Source organism: Cornus florida, unplaced genomic scaffold (genome assembly GCF_030987335.1).
Source record: "Cornus florida cultivar Cherokee Brave unplaced genomic scaffold, ASM3098733v1 CherokeeBrave_3.0.0_Hap2_Chr10, whole genome shotgun sequence".
Classification (NCBI taxonomy): domain Eukaryota; kingdom Viridiplantae; phylum Streptophyta; class Magnoliopsida; order Cornales; family Cornaceae; genus Cornus; species Cornus florida.
The window spans coordinates 49114154-49135826 of record NW_026775580.1 but is presented as its reverse complement, the minus strand read 5'-3'; the positions used below and the strand labels follow the sequence as shown (position 1 = coordinate 49135826).

Here is a 21673-nt window from a genome sequence, read left to right as displayed (position 1 = left end):
ACCATTCCCGAGCACTTGAGACGACACTAAGTGACGAGAAACCGAACTCATAAAAGAAAAGATCAACGGAAAAAAAATATCAATAAAAATTTGAGAAAAGGGAAAGGAAGGAAAATGACCGAGTCATTACAAGCAATAGTATTTTTCTGCTTCTTATTACCACAGTACTGTGCTAGGAACATGGCGCATAGAGTTTCGTAGTTCTGGATGGACTTGTGTGGCCCATTCTTGAACCATTCCAATGCGGCTCCTGTCAGACTAGTTGGGAAAACTTTGCACATGAATGCATCATTGTGGTTATCCGAGCCATCTTCTAAGAGCAGTGATCGAGGTGACGGGAAGGATCTCCCGTGCCATAAAACTGAGTGAAGGTTGGCATGGTGGATTTTTTAGGTCTGTCGACGTAGTATATCTGATCAGTGAATAAAGTCTTCACTAGAGAAACCTTATGCTCTTTGGCCATCTCGGCAAGTGTCTAAATCTTCAGGAGCTTCTTTTCATCAAAGACCTCCTGGACACCATCTTGAACGCCATTTGTCCATACTATGAACTTGCGACTGGATTCAGCCTGTTCGTCTTGTGTGTGCTGGGGGTGGTTGTCCAAAGCTATTGCGTCGGTTCTCGTCCTCTACTCCTATCGACTCTCGTTGGCTTGAGCTTCGTCAATAGGAGGGATATTGTGGTTGAGGGGGACTCCTGCTACATTGCCTGGTGGTGGTTGTGGTGATATCTGCGCCATGACTATCTGGAGAATGTCGTTTCTTTGCTGAAGCAACGCAATCTGAGCCGTACTGGCCTCGTTTGCTTGACGGAGGGTCTCGAACTGCTACAAGAACTCTTCTCGCATCTTTTACATTAGTTCTATCTGTTGATCGACTGCGGCTGCGGCTCCTCCGATTGACATTCTGGATCGTAGTAGCATAAAAGATTTCAAATCACTCATGGGGGTATATTTCTATACATTTCGCACAAACGACGCCAAAGTGTAGGTGTAAAAATTCGTTTAACTAAAAAGCCAAAAAAATAAATACAACTCACTCAAATAAAAGAACAATTAATAACAAGAACAATTCAGAGAAAAACTTGTAATGCTCGATGATCTTTATTGGAGGTCTATGACTCTATTTATATACAAAAAGAAGGTGGAATTATGGTAGGATTTGCTATGCTTGTCCTCCAATTCATTCTATATATAATTCTTTATATACAAGGTTCTTTCTTTCTTTAATTCTTTCCATATAGAACTTCTTTACTATACAGGACTTCTTCCTATGCATAGTTTCCTTATACGAAGGGTCATTTGTCAATGAAGATTTGATTAATCCTAAACGTACTTGGATTATAATTGTGAGTGGGCTGGATGAGTTTTTAGTAGGTCGAGAGTTTAACATTAACAACCTTGGGCCGATAGTGACTTTACTTGGGCTTGATCAAAATTGGGCTTCGATGGGCTAGTGGAGAACCACTGGGATAATATCTTATTTTAATGACGTGACTGATTTTTATTGGAGGGGGATTTTTCCCTCCACAGATATCACAGTAGATTTTGTTGTCCAATCTAAATCAATATAATACTTGTGGATCATATGATTATAAGATTGCACGATAACACGTGAATATTGTTACTTTAGCTAGAGGCTCAACTTGAGGTATGAAATACTCAAATTTAATCCAACCTAACTCGAGCTTAATACATCCTTAATTTTTTAAGCTCTAGTTGAATTTGGACTTACAACTCAAACTACAATTTCAGATTGAATTGCATATTAGAATTTGGCTTCTTGTAATAACAAACAAAATTATGTAAGCTCAATTTTTACATAGGTCAATGTCGGCGATCGAATTTGGTATATATGTTAAAGTTTCTAATGCTTTTTTTCATATATATATATACACACACATTAAGTACTTCTCGTGATTCAAGAAGAGGTTTCCCATGTATGCCATAAGTTATATAAGTTAATATGTCAAGATTAAAATATTTTTTAGCAGAAATGACCCATGGGTTCTTTAATTCTTCTAGTATTGTCTTTTCAATTTATTTTATTTTATTTGGAGGACAAGTTTACTTGGAGACCAAGAACTTCACCTGGCGAGTAAACAATGTTCTCTATATATACAAGGTCTGAAAATACAGATCATGTGCCAAATACATGCTTTGAACGTATATATAGCCCTAAAACGTTTATTCTACCGCTAAAAGCATTCTTTATTTTTTATTACTTTTTTTCACAACATTCTTTGTTTATTTGTTTATCCACGAGTATTCTATGTAAAAGTTCTATTTGAGTATATCCAACATCACACTTGATATATTCTATGGTGTGTGTTTTTTTTTGTGTTTTATGCATAATATTTACATATTATAATATCCTTTGCATTAGATATTGTGTATACCCTTTGCATTAGATATGGTGATTACAATGTTATACATTATAAAAATTTAATGAAGAATATGTCATCAAAATAATATAAATTTATTTCATAATTAATTTTAATAAGAAAATTAGATTAAGTGTAATTAAATAATAAAAGACATTATGATTATTTAATAAAAAATAATCCAAGCATGAGAGACATTTTGTCAACAAAATATGATAATGAGAGTTATTTGTAAATTTACAGAATTTTTTTTTTTAATTTTGCATTTTATCCTATTATATTTTTACGTTGTTTGTCACATTGCGTGGCTGTATCGTAGTCGTATTGTATAGTGTCGAATGTACTATAACTTTGGACACCGCATGATAAAGTACTGCAGAAGATTTACGTTAACGCGTTATACCTCGTAACGAAAACATCCATGCGTGGGGGCATCATCAAAATCAAACGGTCTCCACTCCGCCACGTATCAAATTAGGGTTTTTGAGAGTCACCGATTGCAGAATATAAACCACACAGTTTCATCACAGCCGGCGCGGTGCAGTTCGGTCTGCCCTCCCCTAAAAAATTCTCTCTCTACAAATTTTCTCACTCATCGTCGACTATTTATCCGTCCGGATCTCCGACGATTTATCCCCATTCTACCCTTCCCTCTCCTCCCTTATCTCCAAAAAACCGAAAAACACAACTACAAAAATCCACTCCGTTTCAGTTTCAGTCCTTATAGTCCGATCGGTTTCGAAAGTGTATCAGTAATTTCTTTGTTGTTATCTATCTAGGGTTTCGTTTCAATAACAAGAGGAGAGGGAAGAATCTGGAAAAAAAAAGTGAAAAAAAAGTGAAGATTTGAAAGTCAGTTTTGGAAGAAATGGCACAGATTCAGGTTCAACATCAGAGTCCGAATGGCGTGGCGGCAAACGCCGGTGGGGCGAACCAGCTCGTGACCACGTCTCTCTATGTCGGAGACCTTGACTTCAATGTCACCGACTCGCAGCTCTATGATCTATTCAATCAAGTTGGCCAGGTTGTTTCGGTTAGGGTTTGCAGGGACTTGAGCACTCGCAGATCTCTCGGTTACGGCTACGTCAACTACAGCAATCCTCAAGATGGTATTTTGTGTTTCTTCTTTGTATTTTTAGTTGTATTGCTGGTTATACAAATTTGATTGAATTGTAGATTACTGTGTAATTTGGTCCAATGTTTGCTTGGAATTTCAAATGATGACTTACTGTGTCTAAAGATTGTTTAACATGTATAATGTTGGGGAATTGGTAAAATTGGTTGTATTCCCAGTTAGTTAAGAATATGAATAATATATAATTTCATTGAAATTAAGTTGTCAAAGTTGGATTATTGCTGAATATAAACATAATGTTTCAATGTGTTGGAGAGAGAATACTTCTAAAAATTGGAAAATTTGTAGCATGAGCATACAAGTTTCAAACTTGTATAAAGTAATGGCTTTGAGGTATTTTTTTGTAAGGGTCAGGTAAGATAAAAGAATGAAAAATAAACAAAGGCATCAATGGTTAAATGATTTGGGTCAATAAACATATTCTAATAGTTAGTTTTTGAAAGATTAGTTCACTTATCACTATTGACTGTAAATTGGTCCATTCTACAATTGCTGACTTAATGAATGACAATACTTTGTCTGTTTCCCGATAGCTGATCTTAAAGTTGTTTGAATTCAGTCTGATTTCTGATGCTAACTATAATTGAAATTTCATTTGTTCACACAACCTCTAATTTAAAAATTCTAGAAGTGATCAGACTTACGTCAGTTTCCCAGTTGTTGAATATCATGCATCTGTTACCAACTTACAAAATGACCGAAAACCATTCATTGGAAAAACAAATTATTTAAATGCGCTTTCGTTTTGATTGGGTTTAATAGAATTAGAATAGCTTGAAATTCTCCTGCTGTTCACTTGTAAAGTTCACTCTTAAGAAGCTTTTAAGGTAACTGGTTTCTGTGTTACTCTTTTTACTTATCTCTCTATAGTTTACTCCTTTTATCTTTACTATCTTTTGTAACATAGAGGAAGTATTGTTAAAGCTTTTCACTATTAGCTTTATGACTCTCTTATGTCCTGAAGAGAAATGATCTTGTCATGGCACTAATAATGGTCCATGGCGATTCACTGATCCGAAGAGAAGTCTTTTCTATATATCCTTTTATTTTAATGGGAATGATGGACCTTGGAGTCTCAACCTTCTCATGGCATTTTTACTTAAAATTGTAATTAATTGTTTGGGCAACACATTTTCCAATGTTGTAGATAACATTACATGGTTTAAATGTGAGAGTATCTTATTTGCTAGAAGCATATACACTATCTTGGAAACAATATGAAAAAGTTAAAGCATCTAACCTTTAATAGTAATTGACATTATACACGTCGGCCTTTTTTTATTTTTTATTATATATATATATATATATATAGGATAGAAATATAACTACAATGACTAAAAAGCAGTCATATTATAAAACAAACAATATGCTTAGCTTCATCATCTAAATTTTGTCACTTTTAGTATAAATATTAAAAATTATTTGAAGTTCTATAATTTGGTTTACTCAATAAATCATAATGAATAAAAGTTAATGCATAAATAGTTGTTGTAACGGGCCGGGTGCTTAACAGTCCACCCAAAAGTTTAAGATGTTAGGTGGTGCTACACCCAACCCATACAATACCCAATCATTTTTTCATTCGGATAGTGGTTGGCCCACCCTGCTTGGACCCGGGCACCTCCCAGGTGGGTGCACCCACGCTAGCGCTTGGCGTGACACCGGATCTGATGCCAATTGTAGCAGGCCGGGTGTTTCGTAGTCTGACTTAAAAGGTTAAACTATTTTGTGGTGCTAATATCCAAATCATATATACCCAATCACTTTCCAATCCGGTTCCGACTTGGGACAAGACCCCTCTAACAGTTGTCCACTTCATGTTTGTTTCCAATTTTTTAAAGATTTGACGTGTCGTAAAATGTCTCTGCTTGTGCTACTTGGGTTTAATTTTTTTTGTGCTACATGAGTTTATTTTTTTCCATTTTATGATTCATATTATATTAATGTTTCACAGTTATTTAGATTTTTTTAAACACTATATGTAGCATTGCTTGCATATTGCCTGACTGAGTTGCAAATTTGACCCTAAAGTAGTAAAGTCTGCAACTAATACCGCAACTTTGAACCTTGCTTCTCACAGAATTTCCATCCTGTTTTCTTTTCTCTCCCTCTTGTTAGTTTATTTTATTTTATTTTATTTTCTCTCTCTACCCATTTTCCTTGTCCTCTTTAATCCCCATTTTCTTTCTTTTATATAGTTGAGGTCGCATGGATGTGGGTTCCATGTGTTGTGGACGTGTGTCTTACATTGTGTCCTTATTTTTGCCCTCTGGACTGTTCGATAGGGCAAACTTAAGTTTGGTCTTTGATGAAACTCACGCTTCCCCAGTCTAAGTTTAAAATTTGACATGATTAATTACAGTTTTTTGCTGAATTCTCTTGAATTAACATTTTTGCCTTTATATCACCTTAAAATATATTTTCCATACAAATGAAATATGAATTTGAATTAACCATCACAAAATAAACCTTAATTAGACCTGACATTATTTGACCAGTATGTGTTTTTACTCCAGCAATCTGTTGGGAGCATCCACAATTATTGGAAAGTGGTCTCCAGAAGAAGGATTTAAATCCTATTTGTTATCAGTTTTCTAATGAGATCCAATAGCACAGCTTCTGTAGTTGTTGCGGCAGACAGCCTTAATTTGAATGCTAAGGGTAACAACATTTGGTTGTAAAGCAAGAAAACTAATATGAAGAAAGTCTTGTGGTAGCAGTTCAATAGTTATGATGCAATCATTGAACAATTTCATAAGAGCATTTTTGTGTAGTTTGTTCGGACCCAATACCAGAATAACGGTATCTAGTTATACCAATTTGGTGGCTCTTTTATGAACTTCCATAATCTGGCATTATAAGCGAGTGTTTTCCTCCGTAAGAATGATGTTCCCAAATAAAATTTTAATTTGTTTGACTATACTTCAGTATTATGGTTTTCAAGATCTGAATTTTGGAAGATGTATATGTTTGGACAAGTTGCTTATAGCTAAACCTTTCCTCCTTTTCTTAATTTCTTATCTTGCTCCTCACTAGATTTGGGTATTGGTCTGGGCTTTGGGCTATGAATTCAGAGCTGATGCGGTGCTTTGTGTAGTCATGTTGTATTTTATAATTTTCTCTTGTTTGCTTCATAGTGGGCCCTGCTAGTGCATGTTCAACTTATTGGTCTGACGTGACAGAATGTGCTTCTTTGTTTATTTATTTTTGGTTGTAGTTGCTGTATTAGTATTTATGTATAGGTATTGTTGGTTGTCCATTTGTAGGTTCAGTTTCAAGTTCAGGTTTTATGATGATTTAAGAGGAATATAAAGACCAGATGCATACCCTTTTTCTCTTTATGTTATGTTACTGTCCACGGATTCATCCCCATATTAATTACTGTTTGTTTAATTTTGTGACAGCTGCAAGGGCAATAGATTTACTTAATTTTACTCCCCTCAATGGCAAATCAATCAGAATTATGTATTCTCATCGCGACCCCAGTATCCGTAAGAGTGGTACTGCAAATATTTTTATCAAGGTATTTACATGTTATGTTTGTTTTCCTCATCTCTCTCTAGACATGTTTGTCTTGATAACTTGGCTATGGATGTGTTGCTTAGAATTTTAATAGTCATGGAGCACAACCTGTAAACTCTGGATGCATTTCATGTCAATTAATAAGTTTCTTTTGTGTGTAAAATATATATATTTAATACAAAAAAGAGTTTGGTAACATTCTTTCCATCTTCTGTGGATTATACTTGCACTGAAATGATATTGTGTGCATGTTATTATGTGTTAGGTTTTGCTTTGTGATTTCATATTTTATTCATACATCTATTGCACATTTTCTGCAGAATCTGGACAAGGCAATTGACAACAAGGCTTTACACGACACATTTTCTAGCTTCGGCAACATCCTTTCTTGCAAGATAGCTACTGATCCTTCTGGCCAGTCCAAAGGCTATGGTTTTGTACAATTTGACAATGAAGATTCTGCTCAAGGTGCAATTGATAAGTTAAATGGCATGCTTATCAATGATAAACAAGTGTATGTTGGACATTTTCTTCGTAAGCAGGAAAGAGACACCGTTATGAATAAGACAAAATTCAATAACGTGTACGTGAAAAATCTCGCAGAATCAACAGCAGAAGAGGATCTGAAGAACACTTTTGGTGAATATGGAACAATTACCAGTGTGGTAGTGATGAGGGATGCTGATGGAAAATCCAAGTGTTTCGGATTTGTAAACTTTGAGAATGCAGATGATGCTGCCAATGCTGTTGAGGCTCTAAATGGAAAGAAATTTGATGACAAGGAGTGGTATGTTGGGAAAGCCCAGAAGAAATCTGAAAGAGAGCTCGAACTGAAAAGTCGTTTTGAGCAGACTGCAAAGGAAGCAGTTGATAAATTTCAAGGGGTGAATTTGTATATCAAAAACTTGGATGACAGCATTGATGATGATAAATTAAAGGAATTATTCTCAGAGTTTGGTACAATTACTTCATGCAAGGTTTGTAGAATGCTTGTTGAATAGGAGAATATTAAAACTCATCTGCCTTTCCCCTGTGGGTATGCATGTGTGTTGCCTGACTAATGGACTTGAAATTTTTTCTTTTTCTTTATTTCCTTGCCTTTTGGGGTTTATAGGTTATGCGTGACCCTAGTGGAGTTAGCAGAGGATCAGGATTTGTTGCCTTCTCGACACCTGAAGAAGCATCTCGAGCTGTAAATTGGTTTTTCTTTTTCCATTTTGTTGGGTATTCTTGCCTTTCATATCATGATACATTAGACATTATCTGTTTTTATTCTTAAACTACAGCTTGCTGAGATGAATGGTAAAATGATTGTCAGTAAACCCCTCTATGTTGCACTTGCACAGCGAAAAGAAGAGAGGAGAGCAAGGCTGCAGGTAATGTTACTGTGTACATTTACTCTTGGATGAAGATATTGTGTGGGTCGAGAGTGTAGATTTGATAAATACATTACTTTGACAAACACCCACTCTTTATGTGCATTTTAAAAATTTAGTTGGGGGCATTTTAAAAATTTTAACAAAAATTATGTCATAATGTAAATAAGAAAATATTTCAATGGGGCCGGACGTCCCCACTCGCTCTTGATAGGTCTCTGTCCCTGAAGTTGCATTTATGTTTGTTCAACCTGCATGGTTTTGAATTGAATATTTTTGAGGGACTAATATTGCTTTAGAAGCTATGAAGTTTTATATATACACCTGTATAGCTTTCAACTCACATATTGTAATGTAGATTTAGTGGAAATCAAGTCAATGCTAAAAGATCAATGAATATTTTCTTATTTAAATTATGACATAATTATTGTTAAATTTTTTAAAATGCCCCCGCTAAAATTTTAAAATACCCCGCTATATATTCTTGCCCACTGATAGTCTCGGGTCTTAGAGAAGGTAAAATATTTGAGTCTTTCTCACTCTCTACTGCCCCACATCCATGGTAATTGACTCTCTCTCTCTCTCTCATTCTCTCTTTAGCATTTGAGACTATACAGAGAATATTTTGATGTGAATATTCGGAACAATCAATTACACAATCCAATAAAAGATCAATGAATATGTCATTATTTGAGTTTGAAATAGATATATTTGGTAGCATAAATTATGAATCTAGCATCCGGCTTTCTGAAAATATGAAAACTTGTGGAGAACAATTGTAAATGTACTCGAAAATATCAATTAATGTAAGATTCTTTTGTTTATTATGATAGTTTTTTTTAAAAAAATTATTCTTGTCGTTCAAGGCCGCCCCTCATCTGTAATTTTCTGGGTCTATCACTGAGCAACTTCATTAATTTTGGATGCCGCTACAAATAGTGACTAACTTTTACTTTATTTTTCCATCGTTTTTTCCCATGTTGGATAGGCTTAGGTGATTTAAATGTAGAAGTGGCTTCCCTATATTTTTCTCCCATGTTTTCACAGCTCGTCACTTTTTAATCATAGACTGCTGATGCGACGGTCTTCTGGAAAGCTTTTCATGTGTGTGTAATATTTAGGCACAAGGATTTAGTCATGTTCCTTCCATTTTTACACCTGTAATTTATTTTCTCCAGGCGCAATTTTCGCAAATGAGGCCAGTTGCAATGGCACCTTCAATTGCTCCTCGAATGCCAATGTATCCTCCTGGTGCTCCAGGGCTTGGTCAACAATTATTTTATGGGCAAGCCCCCCCAGCTATAATTCCTCAGGTTATGACTGTTCCTGGCTTCTTTGTCTCTCTCTTTTCACTTGTTATAGGCTAAATTTTCTTCTTTCACTTGTAATTATCATATTTCGTAAAAATATATGAGTGATGTGGCACAAATGCACAAAAGCAGGAACATAAATATGATGGGGACACAAAAAGTTGTCATATTCATATAAGAAATCATTTGCGAGATGGGCATTTCGAAATGTTGGACCCAGTGTTATTAAAGGCGCACCCAGGCGCGCCTAGGCTCTAGGCTCTAGGCGCCTACAGGCACATGAATTGCACCTCATGATAGCCCAGGCGCAGCAACCTTCATTAGGCGCGCGCCTGGGATGCGCCTCATGCTTCCTCTTAAGTTGTTTTTTAATTATTTTTTTTGTTCTGTTCAGCTTTTGCCATGTGCTGAAATAAAAAGGGGCTTTTGTAAATTTGTCTTCTTGTGCAGTAAAAGAATAAAATAAAGAAAAGCAATGGTCAAATAAAGATGGATACAACATAGAAACGTGAGAGTGTGGAACAAATAAAGAAGGACCAAAAGCAGAGAAAGAAAGAAAAGGGAGTAGTTTGTTGCAGTGAACTTTGTCTTCTTGTGCAATAAAAGAAAAAAATAAAGAAAAGAAAAGGGAGTAGCCAAGTAGTTTGTTGCAGTGAACTTTGTCGTCTTGTGTAATAAAAGAATAAAATAAAGAAAAGAAAAGGGATTAGCCAAACAACTTCTTAGTATGTCTTGATTTTCTTTGTTCTCATTTGCTTCGGAGTGCTGCTAGCTGCATGCATTTTCATGTCGTTTTACTGTTTGGGGGCCTTAGTGGCATGAGTTTAAAATTTCCTGCTTTGTTTTTTTTCCTCCCTGAATAATCTGAATGTATTTTACTGAATTATTTTGAATGCATTTTCCTGAATGAATTTACCTTTTTGTTTTGAATGCAGTTTGCTAAGTTCTGAATGTTGTTTGCTGGATTTTGCTAGATTATTTGAAATGTTGAATGCATCTTGCTGCATGCTGTTTGCTGAATGCTGTTTGCTGAAATTTTTAGGTCCCCTTAAAATTGTTTGGTTTTATGACTCAAAACTGAAACTAAATATGTTCCATTTGCTGTTTTTCTTAATGGAGCTTTATTGTTTTAATTGTGCTATTTTGCTGGTTGCTTTATTGGTTTAATTGTGATATATTTAGTATTTTTATTAATGGATGTTTATTGTTTAATTGTGTTCTTTTTGTTGAGAATTATTGTTTTAAATTTTTACTTGTGCGCCTCACATCACTCAAGCGTGCCACGCTAGGCTCCAAGGGAACTCTAGCGCCTTTAATAACACTAGTTGGACCCATAAATCTGGGTGTTTTGGTATTGAATGTTAGAATAAGCTTCCCTCCCATATATGTACACGCACAAAATACACTTGTTCTATAAAAAGGGCACACCCTGAATATTTTAATTGTTAAAAGGGTGTAGATATGCATCCTTGGGACAATTCTTGTTGCCAATTCCTTTTGCCTTTTCTTTTATTACTTTCTTATCTACTTAAGTTTTTGTATAATGTCCTTGACTAGCTCTGGAAACCTACATTTGCTTATATTTGGAATTATTGGGTGTTCTTTCGTTATCTAATCGTTCATTTATCAGTTCCTTAGTTCCCTCTTTTTATAAAATTATTAAACTATTTGTCAAAAATTCTAATCTTATATAGAAGAGATTTCTTTTAAAGAGGTAGTTGGCACTTGTTTGGCTAAGCATTTCATATGAATGCGCATTGACCATTCAATATTGTCCCCCAAAATTTATCCTGGTTTTTACAGTTTCAAAATGCACCATGTGTCTAGTATCCTCCCCTTTTTCCCCATCCAGCCTTATTCAGTCAAGTACGTGTCGAATTTAGTGAAGGGAAGAAGTACCTCCTATTCACATTATCTTAACACTTCGCACCCCAACTCTCCTTGTCAGGAAGGGGACTTTAACGAGGCCTTATTTGTATCTAGGGGGAAATTTAAGCATGATTGACCAGGATTGGTATCTTGTTTTAGAATAGGAAAATCATTTTTGGTGTCTGGTGAAAATCATTTAGAGTTTGACAATGGGATAACTCCGACAGTTGGACTCCATGTCATGACTCTTTATATAAGACATTTCATGGGCCTAGGTTGAAGCCAAATGAACTCGTGGACACATCAGTGCTAAAAGTTTTAAATTTTTATTTTACAAGAATTTAAAATATCAAACTTTACATGTTAATACATTTTAAGAAATAGGAAAATATAGAAATTCATGATCCCTTTAAAGGGGACCAAAATTGCAATCTCTTTATAAATTTTTACGAGTTCGTCTTGAATTTTTTATATTTTCTATTGTATCTCTAAAAAAGATGAATTACACTGTTGTCCTTCTTGGGGTGTTGATAGAAACAGAACTTGCTTCTTTAGTGCATATTTTCTTCATAATTGTCATTGGTGCAAAGAACCTTTACAGCCCTCATCCCTGCCCACTACCAGAAGTTCATTTGAATCAGGCCCATGACGTCATATCCGTGTGCAGCTAACACTGTTTGGAGTCAAATCCCAGGATTTGAAAAGAAAGAAATTTCTTTTTTTAGTTTGAACGTAAAATAGGATTTGGAATGAAAATAATAGATAGAAAATTTGGGAGGAATCTCCCAAGGGGCTTTGAAATTTAGCATTATTAGCTCTCTTTTTAGTTGGGCGAATGGGTAAAATTTGTAAATCTATGGAGGAGATATTTGATTTTTTGGGTTCCTTGGGTCCATAGGACCCCTTTTTGGCTTCGGCCTTTGTGTTGTCTGCGGGGTGCACGTTCCCCTCTTGAACGCTTTCTAATTCATCTTTCCTTATTAAAATAAAAAAGTAAAAAATTTGTTTCAAAGTATGATTGATATGATATGAAATTGTAATAAGAGTTAATAATGTCACATATAATTATGCCTTTGTATAGCTTTCGGGATGCATTCCCCTTTTGAACGTTATCTAATATACTTTTATTTATCAAAAAAATAAATGTCACATATAATTATAAAAAATAAACTTAACAAATAGCAACAACAAATTATAATGTACTTTCTTTTTTTTGATAAAAACTACAATGAAGAATGCTTTAATGCGAATAGAGAGAGAGAGAGAGACTCATTTGAAGCTTATAGGAAGAAACAAAGAGAGAGACCTGATATGCTATGATTTAGGTAAAGGGTATATACAGAAAAGTCATAAATAAATGTTATGTTTCAAGTTCCAAATTTCATCAAATTCTACGTTTTTTTATAGAAGTTTGAAAGGCATTTGAAATCCATTAGGTAGAATTTGATGGGATTTGAAGTACCTATCCATCAAATTAGGAAGAATTTGATGCTTATCAAAAAAAAAAAAAAAAAAAAAAAAAAAATTTAGGAAGAATTTGATGGGTTTGAAATTGTGGTAACATATATATACCCTTATCTAAATTATTGCATGTCAGTTCTGGTATTCTTTTATTATATCTATCCTATCAGCTTCCAACTCATTTGAACTTGTATTACTCGAAAGAGGGATTACAAGACACTGTTGTTTGGTGTGGATCAAATGAATTCTTACCCTTATTTATCGGCACAGAGCCTTACAACTTATGGTTAGAATCTATACTAGTTCGATCTAACAGGTGGAAGAATTATAGAACTGATTTTTGAGAATTTTATACATCCCTATACAACTCTATACAAGTGTAAGAAATTCTGGAAAGCTAAGCCATGCAGAAAATCTGTGTCATCGCAGGTCCTTCCCATTGTGTGTGTAGAGGTGTAACATTCCATGGTGGGACATAATTGTTTTGAGTTTTACATGCTTCTCTTTCTTGTTTCTGTTCGGGTTAAAGCCTTCTTCATTATAGTTTTTAATGGATGCAAAATACATTATAATTTGTTATTGCTAATTGTTAACTTAATTTTTTTTTATGTGGCATTATTGACTCTTTTTACAAATTCATATCTATATAATCATTCATGCAAACTAAAAAAGGAATTCTTTCCATTTAAAATCCAATTTGTTCCAAACTTACAAATGGAATTTCAATCCAATTCCAATTCCAATTCCTTTTCATAATCCAAATCCCAAAAGGATTTTGGTTCCAAACATAGCATAGGTATTTTGTCCCACTATTTACAGCTACTTCTGTGGTTTGGGAAGTTACTTTTAGGAAGCACTGACTAAATTGGCAAAATGTGGATTACTATGTTATCCTCGCTCCCTTCAAGGAGAACAATGTAATTGAGGTATTTAATTAGTTTTATTGTATAGCCATAACATGTTGGAGGTAGCGTGATATCTAAAAGCTTGTTTGTACCTGCTGAGATCTTGTTATGTCTTCCTTCAATTTGGTAGGTTTTTGCCACTAAATAAATGCACTTGTATTGGTTCAAGTCACTGCTGTTCTTATGATTTATTCCTTTTAAAGCTTTTCCTTCTCTCCTTTTGACAGATATGGCTAAATTTGTAAATATGAAAACATAAACCATAGCATTTTACACTATATTAGACGATGATGTGTGAGCCTGGGGCTCTTGATGCTTAAACTTCTACCTTGACTTTTTATTTTGAAAAAAACAAGTTAGATTAAAAACAAATAAGTTATTAAACTGTTTTAAGTTGCAAGGCAAGGGTGCTTATATAGTGAGGTTATGCTTCCAAGAACCTCAATGTTGCACATAATTATGTGGATATATGGAGTTGTAAAGAATCTGGCTATAAGCTTTTTCTAAGCCGTGTCAAATGTGTGTTTATGATGGATTTGAGGGCCATGAATTGATTTGGGAGGCAAATATTCTAATTTATCAAAACGAATTTTGTAGGCTGGATTTGGTTACCAGCAGCAGCTTGTACCTGGAATGAGGCCAGGTGGGCCTCCTATGCCAAATTTCTTTGTGCCAGTTGTTCAGCAGGGTCAACAGGGGCAGCGCCCTGGTGGGAGACGTGGAGCTGGTCCCATGCAGCAAACCCAGCAGCCTGTTCCAATGATGCAACAGCAGGTCAGTTTGCATCTCATATTTTACACACTGCATTTCTCTTAATTCTTGCTACTTCTGATGCACGAAATAAATTTTGGGGATTTTTCTTTCAGATGCTTCCTCGGGGACGCGTCTATCGATATCCACCTGGCCGCAACATGCCAGATGTCCCGATGCCTGGCGTTGGAGGCATGCTTTCTGTTCCATATGACATGGGTGGCATGCTACCTCGAGATGCTTCGATGGGACAGCCTATGCCAGTTCCGGCTTTGGCGACTGCCCTTGCAAATGCACCTCCTGATCAGCAGAGGACGGTAGGCTTGTTTCCATACTCTTAAGACAATTCTAGAGCCTGGTTTTGTTGTACCTTTGACGTTTCGATCTTTTTTTGGGTGAGTAGATGCTAGGCGAAAACTTGTACCCCCTGGTGGATCAGCTGGAGCATGAGCACGCGGCCAAGGTAACAGGCATGCTTCTGGAAATGGACCAGACAGAGGTTTTGCATTTGCTTGAATCACCAGATGCTTTGAAGGCAAAAGTTGCAGAGGCAATGGAGGTCTTGAGGAACGTTGCTCAGCAGCAAGCAAACAGTCCAGCCGACCAACTGGCGTCTCTGTCCCTGAATGACAACCTAATTTCCTGAGCGAGTTTGATTCAAATTTGTGTGCGTGTCGTCGTGTTGCAATCTATACCAAGTTTCTTCTGGTAGTGAAGGCATGATTTTGTTTTGGTATTTGGAGTTGATTTTAGCGTTATGTAGGTTACTGAAAGCATATTTTGACTTCCCAATCTTTTATTTTATTCTTTGTGAGGATTGCTGAGATTCCATGAACTTGTTATGGTTTTATTGGTGTGAAAGACTTCATCATATGAGGATATGCTTGTGAGGACATTTTTATTTTTTTATGAGCAATGTGCTGCTCTCTTTTTGTTATTGTTTTGGTAGGTAAGACACTGAACTAGTGTCAACTATTGTTCCCAATAGGTCCAATAGGTGGGGGGGGGGGGGGGGGGGGGGGGGGGGGTGGTGGTTGGTTAGAAGCCTCAAAACATCCAATGCTAGCAAGAAGAGCTTCAAAAGCGACCGACTTTGCACTTTGAAACGAGAAGCCAAATGCAAAATCTGCACTGTAGAATTCTTCAATAGTATACAGAACATAGGATTTGATTAGGGTTGATTGATTGATTAAAGTAGGCCTGAGATTGGTTCTTGAACTCGTGGCAATTTTTTTTAGAGCTCTATGGCTTTAATAGAAATACAGAACATGTTTGTATAAAAGAAAACATTTGGCGCTTGACACAAAACTATCATTTGGCATATTGCTTAAGGACTCTCAAAACTATAGTGGACTGTCCTTAGACAAGACTATTCTTTGGCATATGAAAAATTAATATACTAAAGTATAAAAACGGTTCATATTATTAAGACCTTCAAAATGCAACAAAACCATCCGAACAAATATATAGAGCTTTTCTTTCTATGTATCTTGTTTAGGATCCTCAGTTGTATATATATACAAAGTTTCTCATCACCATTGCTGTAGAAAGTCACAAGGGGTAATAAATACCATTGACGCATTCCAATATTATGCACTAGCTTCTTGAATGTTGTAGTTGGAAGCGCTTTACTGAATAAATCTGCTAGATTATTACTCGAGCGTATGAACGTCGATATCATGGCTCTTCTGGAGCTCAAGTGTGGAAAAGAATTTTGGTGAAATGTGCTTAGTTCTGTCACTTTTTATGTAACATCCTCTTATCTATGTAATATATGTTGCATTATTTTTATATAATATTGTTGGGTTATCTTTGATTGAGGAGAGTCCACATGATCCTCGGATATGTTGTACCACATATCTTAACCAAACACACTCTCGACCTGCTTTATGAATTGTAAGTATCTTAGAGTGATTTGAGGAAGTTGCAGTCATGGTTTGTATATATAGCAATGTCACCACAAGTAAACAAGTACTCTGTTTGTGATCGGGCTGTATGTGGGTCGGAAAGATAACCTACATCTGCATATCCGACCAACTGTGGCTTTGATTTTCTTGAATAAAACGACCCAATATCAGTCGTTCCACAAAGGTAACGTAGAATGTGTTCGACCCATGGTGCAGAACGATACCGTGCTAGTAAGTTAATTGTAAATGCTATATCAGGTCTGGTGCAATTCACAAGGTACATAAAAGCATTGATTGCACTTAGATATGGTAGTTTAGGACCAAGAATTTCTTCGTCTTCTTCTTGAGGACGAAAATGATCTTTCTTAATATCAAGTGGTCGAACAATCATTGGAGTATTCAAGGGATGAGTTTTATCTATATAAAAACACTTCAGAATTTTTTAAGTGTATGTTGAGTGATGGATAAGAGTTCCATTTGGTAAATACTAGATCTGCAGGTCGAGAATTTTTTTGTTTTACCAAGATCTTTCATTTCGAATTCTTCTTTAAATAATCAGCAGTCGTAGTGAGCTTTTCAGGAGTTTCCACAAGATTTAGATCAAATCCAAATTTTGATTTCTTGATGAAAATGCATAGACAAATTGGATTATTCACATATCATTCTTTTAGTAAATACTCATTGAGACGATTGTACTACATGCGTCCAGATTGATTCAATCCGTATAATGATCGTTGTAGCTTGATTGAATACATGGTACATGGTATTAAGTTATTTGGTTCAGACATTTTAAATCCTTCAGCGATTTTCATAAATATATGTCATTATCTAGTGATCCATATAAATAAGTCGTAACCACGTCCATAAGACGTATATATAGTCCTTTTAAGACTGTCAAACTGATTAAGTGAAATGTGATTGCATCCATCACAGGAGAGTTGTCTCATCATAATTAATACTAGGTCTATGCGAGAAACCTTGAGCTACAAGTCAGGTTTTGTATCTTAGAATTTCATTTTTCTCATTATGTTGATTGAATCCATCACAAGAGAGTATGTCTCCTCATAATCAATACTAGGCTTTTGCGAGAAAGCTTGAGCTACAAGTTGGGCTTTGTGTCTTAGAATTTCATTTTTCTCATTACGTTTCTATACAAATACCCATTTGTACCCTACAGGCATGACATCTTCAGGTGTCTGAACTACAGTCCAAAAAACTTCACCTTTTGCTAAGAGTTTAGCTCTGCCTGTATCCTTTCTTTCCATTTTGGCCAATTAATTCTATGTTAACACTATTCGATGTTTTGAGATTCAGGATCCTCATTATCACCTGTAATGTCAAAAACAACTACAAAAGAGAATATCGTTAATAATAATTGTATTCTTATCCCACAATTCTCCATAGTTCATTGAGATCTCATTACTTTCAGGTACCGGTCCTCTTCTAGGGCTTGTGTCACTTCTGGGGTATGCTCCACTTTTGGGGTATGTGCCACTTTTGGGGCATGCCTTTTCTGGGGCCTATGCTACTTTCGGGGCTTGCCTCTTCTGGGATTACTTGTTTATAAAATTTAAATTAATTAATCATTTTTGTTGTTCCTTTTGCAAGTGTGGCATCTTCAGGAGCGCCAATTTCTTTATTTGATTTCTCTTGTACTTTCCTTTTCCACGGAACAGTATCTTTTGCACCAATAGGCCTTCCACGCTTCTAGCGTGTTGTAGATACATCAGTTGCAGTACTGATGGGTTGTCCTTCAGGGACATCAATTCGGCTGGAATATTTGCAGTCGGTACATGGAACTTTACCCTTTTCTTTGTGTCAGTGCATGCGTCTGGCAATTGATTTTCAATACCTTAAAAATGAATGATCCTCTGAACTTCTAACTCACAATGATTTGTTCGAGAATCAAAATGAGATAAAGCTGAGACATTCCAATTAATCTCATTTCGCTCTATTTGTGTCTTTTCTTCCCCTAATGGTGTTAAGACAACCTCATCAAAATGATAGTCAGCAAATCTTACCTATATAAATCCCAAGTCGTTGTTGATGACCCATTTTGGTGCGTTGTGGTGGTGCAATAGAAACATGCACAGTGCAACCAAAAACTCGTAAGTGAGAAATATTTGGTTGTTGACCAACTACAAGTTGTAAAGGTGAAAAACTATGATAAGTAGTTGGTTTAATGTGAACTAAGGATGCTCATGTAATATGGCTTGTCCCCAAGCAGATATAGGGAGCTTTGTTCTTATAAGTAATGGTCTAGCAATTAACTGAAGATGTTTAATAAAAGATTCTACAAGACCATTTTGTGTTTAAGTGTGTGGAACAGGATGTTCAACATCAATACCAATTGACATGTAATAGTCATCAAATGCTCGAGACGTGAATTCTCTGGCATTATCAAGACGGATCGTCTTGATCGGATAGTCCAGGAATTGTGCTTGTAATCGAATTATTTGAGCAAGAAGTCGAGCAAATGCAACATTATAAGTAAAAAGTAAACCTAAGTGAGACCACCGTCTTGATGCATTAATTAAGACCATAAAATACTGAAATGGTCCATACATTGGATGAATTGGTCCATATATATCCCCCTGAATTCTTTGTAAAAACATTAAGGATTCAACGACGACGTTTGAGGGTGACGGTCTGACAATCAATTTACCTAGTGAGTAGGCGGTACATGGATAATCACTTGACAAAATAATCTTCTGATTTTTTAGTGGATGCCTATGTGAATTTTTGATGATTCGGCGCATTACTGTTGACCTAGGATGGCCAAGACGATCATGCTAAAGTATAAAAATCTTTGGGTCATAGCACTTATGGTGCTTGCACTTTTGTGGTAATGAGCGTTGAAAAGTGAGTATTTAAACCCCTTAAGCTTAGGTATTCTAGAACCTTTATCTATCTTATTTTCCCGTTTTGTATTGATTTCGTGTTATTTCCATTTTCAGGTACTTGTCCCCAAAATAAGCTAACTCAGCCAAATAAGAGCATAATTGAAGCAATTCTGGGATGAATCAAAGAAAGGAGCAAAGTAGAGCAAAGGGAAGTAAAAGGTGGAATTTCAGCAACTTCGATCGATCTCAATAAAAGTTCGATCTATTTAACTTTCATCGATCTCAGCACTTCAAGATAGATCCAGGCCATGATGTCATCTTCAGAGATCCCAAAAGTTCGATCGATCCAACATCATTCTCTGATCGATCGAACTTTCTTGTCCTTATCCACATGCCAGATCTTATCCAACTGTACCACCATACCAACCACTTTTGTCATTTTCCCAAAAATATCTTCAAAATATCTCAGATTTGTTTTTATCCAAAAAAGGCGCCACCATTGAGGATCGATCCAGCTTTAATTCTATAGATCTCAGCCATGTTCGATCGATCTCACTACAAGTTCGATCGATCGAACTTCCCAAATCCCGAGAAAATTCTAAATTCCAGCTCATTAAAAGTTGTCTCATATCCAATCATTAGAGGATTATTGGTGTACGAGCCCAGCCCATTTGGGGTGATTTTTGACCTACCTATATAAGGAATATGAGCCACTTTTTGAGGGAGACTTGGAGACTTTATACTTTTATACTTAGAGAGGAAACAAAGGAGAGGAGGAGGTGATCGGTTGATCAACTATACATCAACCTTCGCAATAGCACGAATCATTGTAAAATAGGGCTATTGGTCGGGTAAGTCGAACCACTGGGACTGCGCTAGTCTACGGCAACCTAAGTGTCTAGAATTGTTCTTAGAATGATAAGGGGTTTATAGAGGTTTGTTGGATGTCACTTAAGCTAGGAAATTAAAAGTGCATAAAACAATAAATTGCAAGAATTCAAGGGAGTGACATACAAGTAAAGAAGGCTAGGGAAATGAATCCACCTCCATCCCTATACACATGCTAGGTTAAGAATAATTTAAGGGAAAAACAACATATATGATAGTCATGATACATAACAATACTAGGTTGCTATAATATCCTCAAGAAGTTCATTTAAATAGGAAGGCAAGAATAAACCATCAAAGGTTCACATGATCAACTACCTAAACTAAAATGTAGCTTAGAACATGCTTACTAAGTCAAGGATTATCAAGCCCTAATTTAAATGGTGAATGCACATAAAGCAAAGAATCAAGTATAGACCATCAAAGGGAAACCCTAAGCCATGAACTATCTAGGTTCTCCAACTCCATGCCATTGAAACCATTCCATGATCTAACTTCCATTGTCACCATGGAAGTGCAAGCAATATGATTACGAAAAGTAACCATCCAAGACAAGATGAATAACTCACAATAATCATTTATAAACATTCAACATTCATTACAACAAAAATGAGGCTCTTGACCATGGAAAGACTATCAAAAATACATTGTAATCCCCAAAAATAAACTATACTAACACATGCTTACAAGGGAGGGGTTTCATCACCTCCCTAGAAGAAGAGTTAGTTACCCATTGGAGCCTTAGAATGAAGAAGAAGCTTGAACTCCATCTCCAATTTTCGAGCTCCCCTTTGTTAGCTTCAAGAACACCTTCCTTTCTTGCTCTCTTCTCCCTCCTCTATCTTGCAAAAATCAAAGATAAATAATGTGTGGCCCTTGGGTAGCTTTTTATTCTCCAACACACCCTCTCTCTCCTCCAAGGAACACCTCCAACCACTTCATAAAGAAGGAAGATGGCATTGAGGAAACCAATGTGCAAGTGGCTGAAATTGAGCCATTTCTGAGTGCAATCTGCCTGATTTTCGAGCACTCGAAAAGTGATCTCGAGCACTCTAACTTAGTGCAATGTGCAACATGTTCCTCTTGCTCAGCGCTGACCTATTTTGGGAAAACTGCTATAACTTTGTGCCCCGAACTCCGAATGATGATCTGTTTGAAGATTTGGAGAGCTGATTCAGTGTTTTAAAAACTTCATGTTTTGATAAAGACCCAATTCTCAAGTCTGGTTGGTCGAAAATGGGGAGAAAGGCAGTACTTCAGTGCTGCCAGGCAGTTCTGCGCACCTCTGTTACGAAGATCATAACTCTCTGCTCTGAACTCCGAAT

At 36.0% G+C, this 21673-nt stretch overlaps 1 protein-coding gene across 1 annotated transcript; it reads left to right on the top strand.

Annotated features, from left to right (window-relative positions):
• Window positions 1-2904: 2904 nt before the first annotated feature.
• On the top strand, window positions 2905-15647 carry LOC132277572 (polyadenylate-binding protein 8-like). The gene is made up of 9 exons (XM_059779416.1): window positions 2905-3491; window positions 6922-7040; window positions 7360-8016; window positions 8154-8231; window positions 8326-8415; window positions 9594-9728; window positions 14558-14734; window positions 14827-15027; window positions 15114-15647. Exons 1-9 carry the CDS (start codon window positions 3251-3253, stop codon window positions 15354-15356), a joined length of 1941 nt encoding a protein of 646 aa, XP_059635399.1. The 5' UTR covers window positions 2905-3250; the 3' UTR covers window positions 15357-15647.
• The last annotated feature ends 6026 nt before the right edge of the window (window positions 15648-21673 follow it).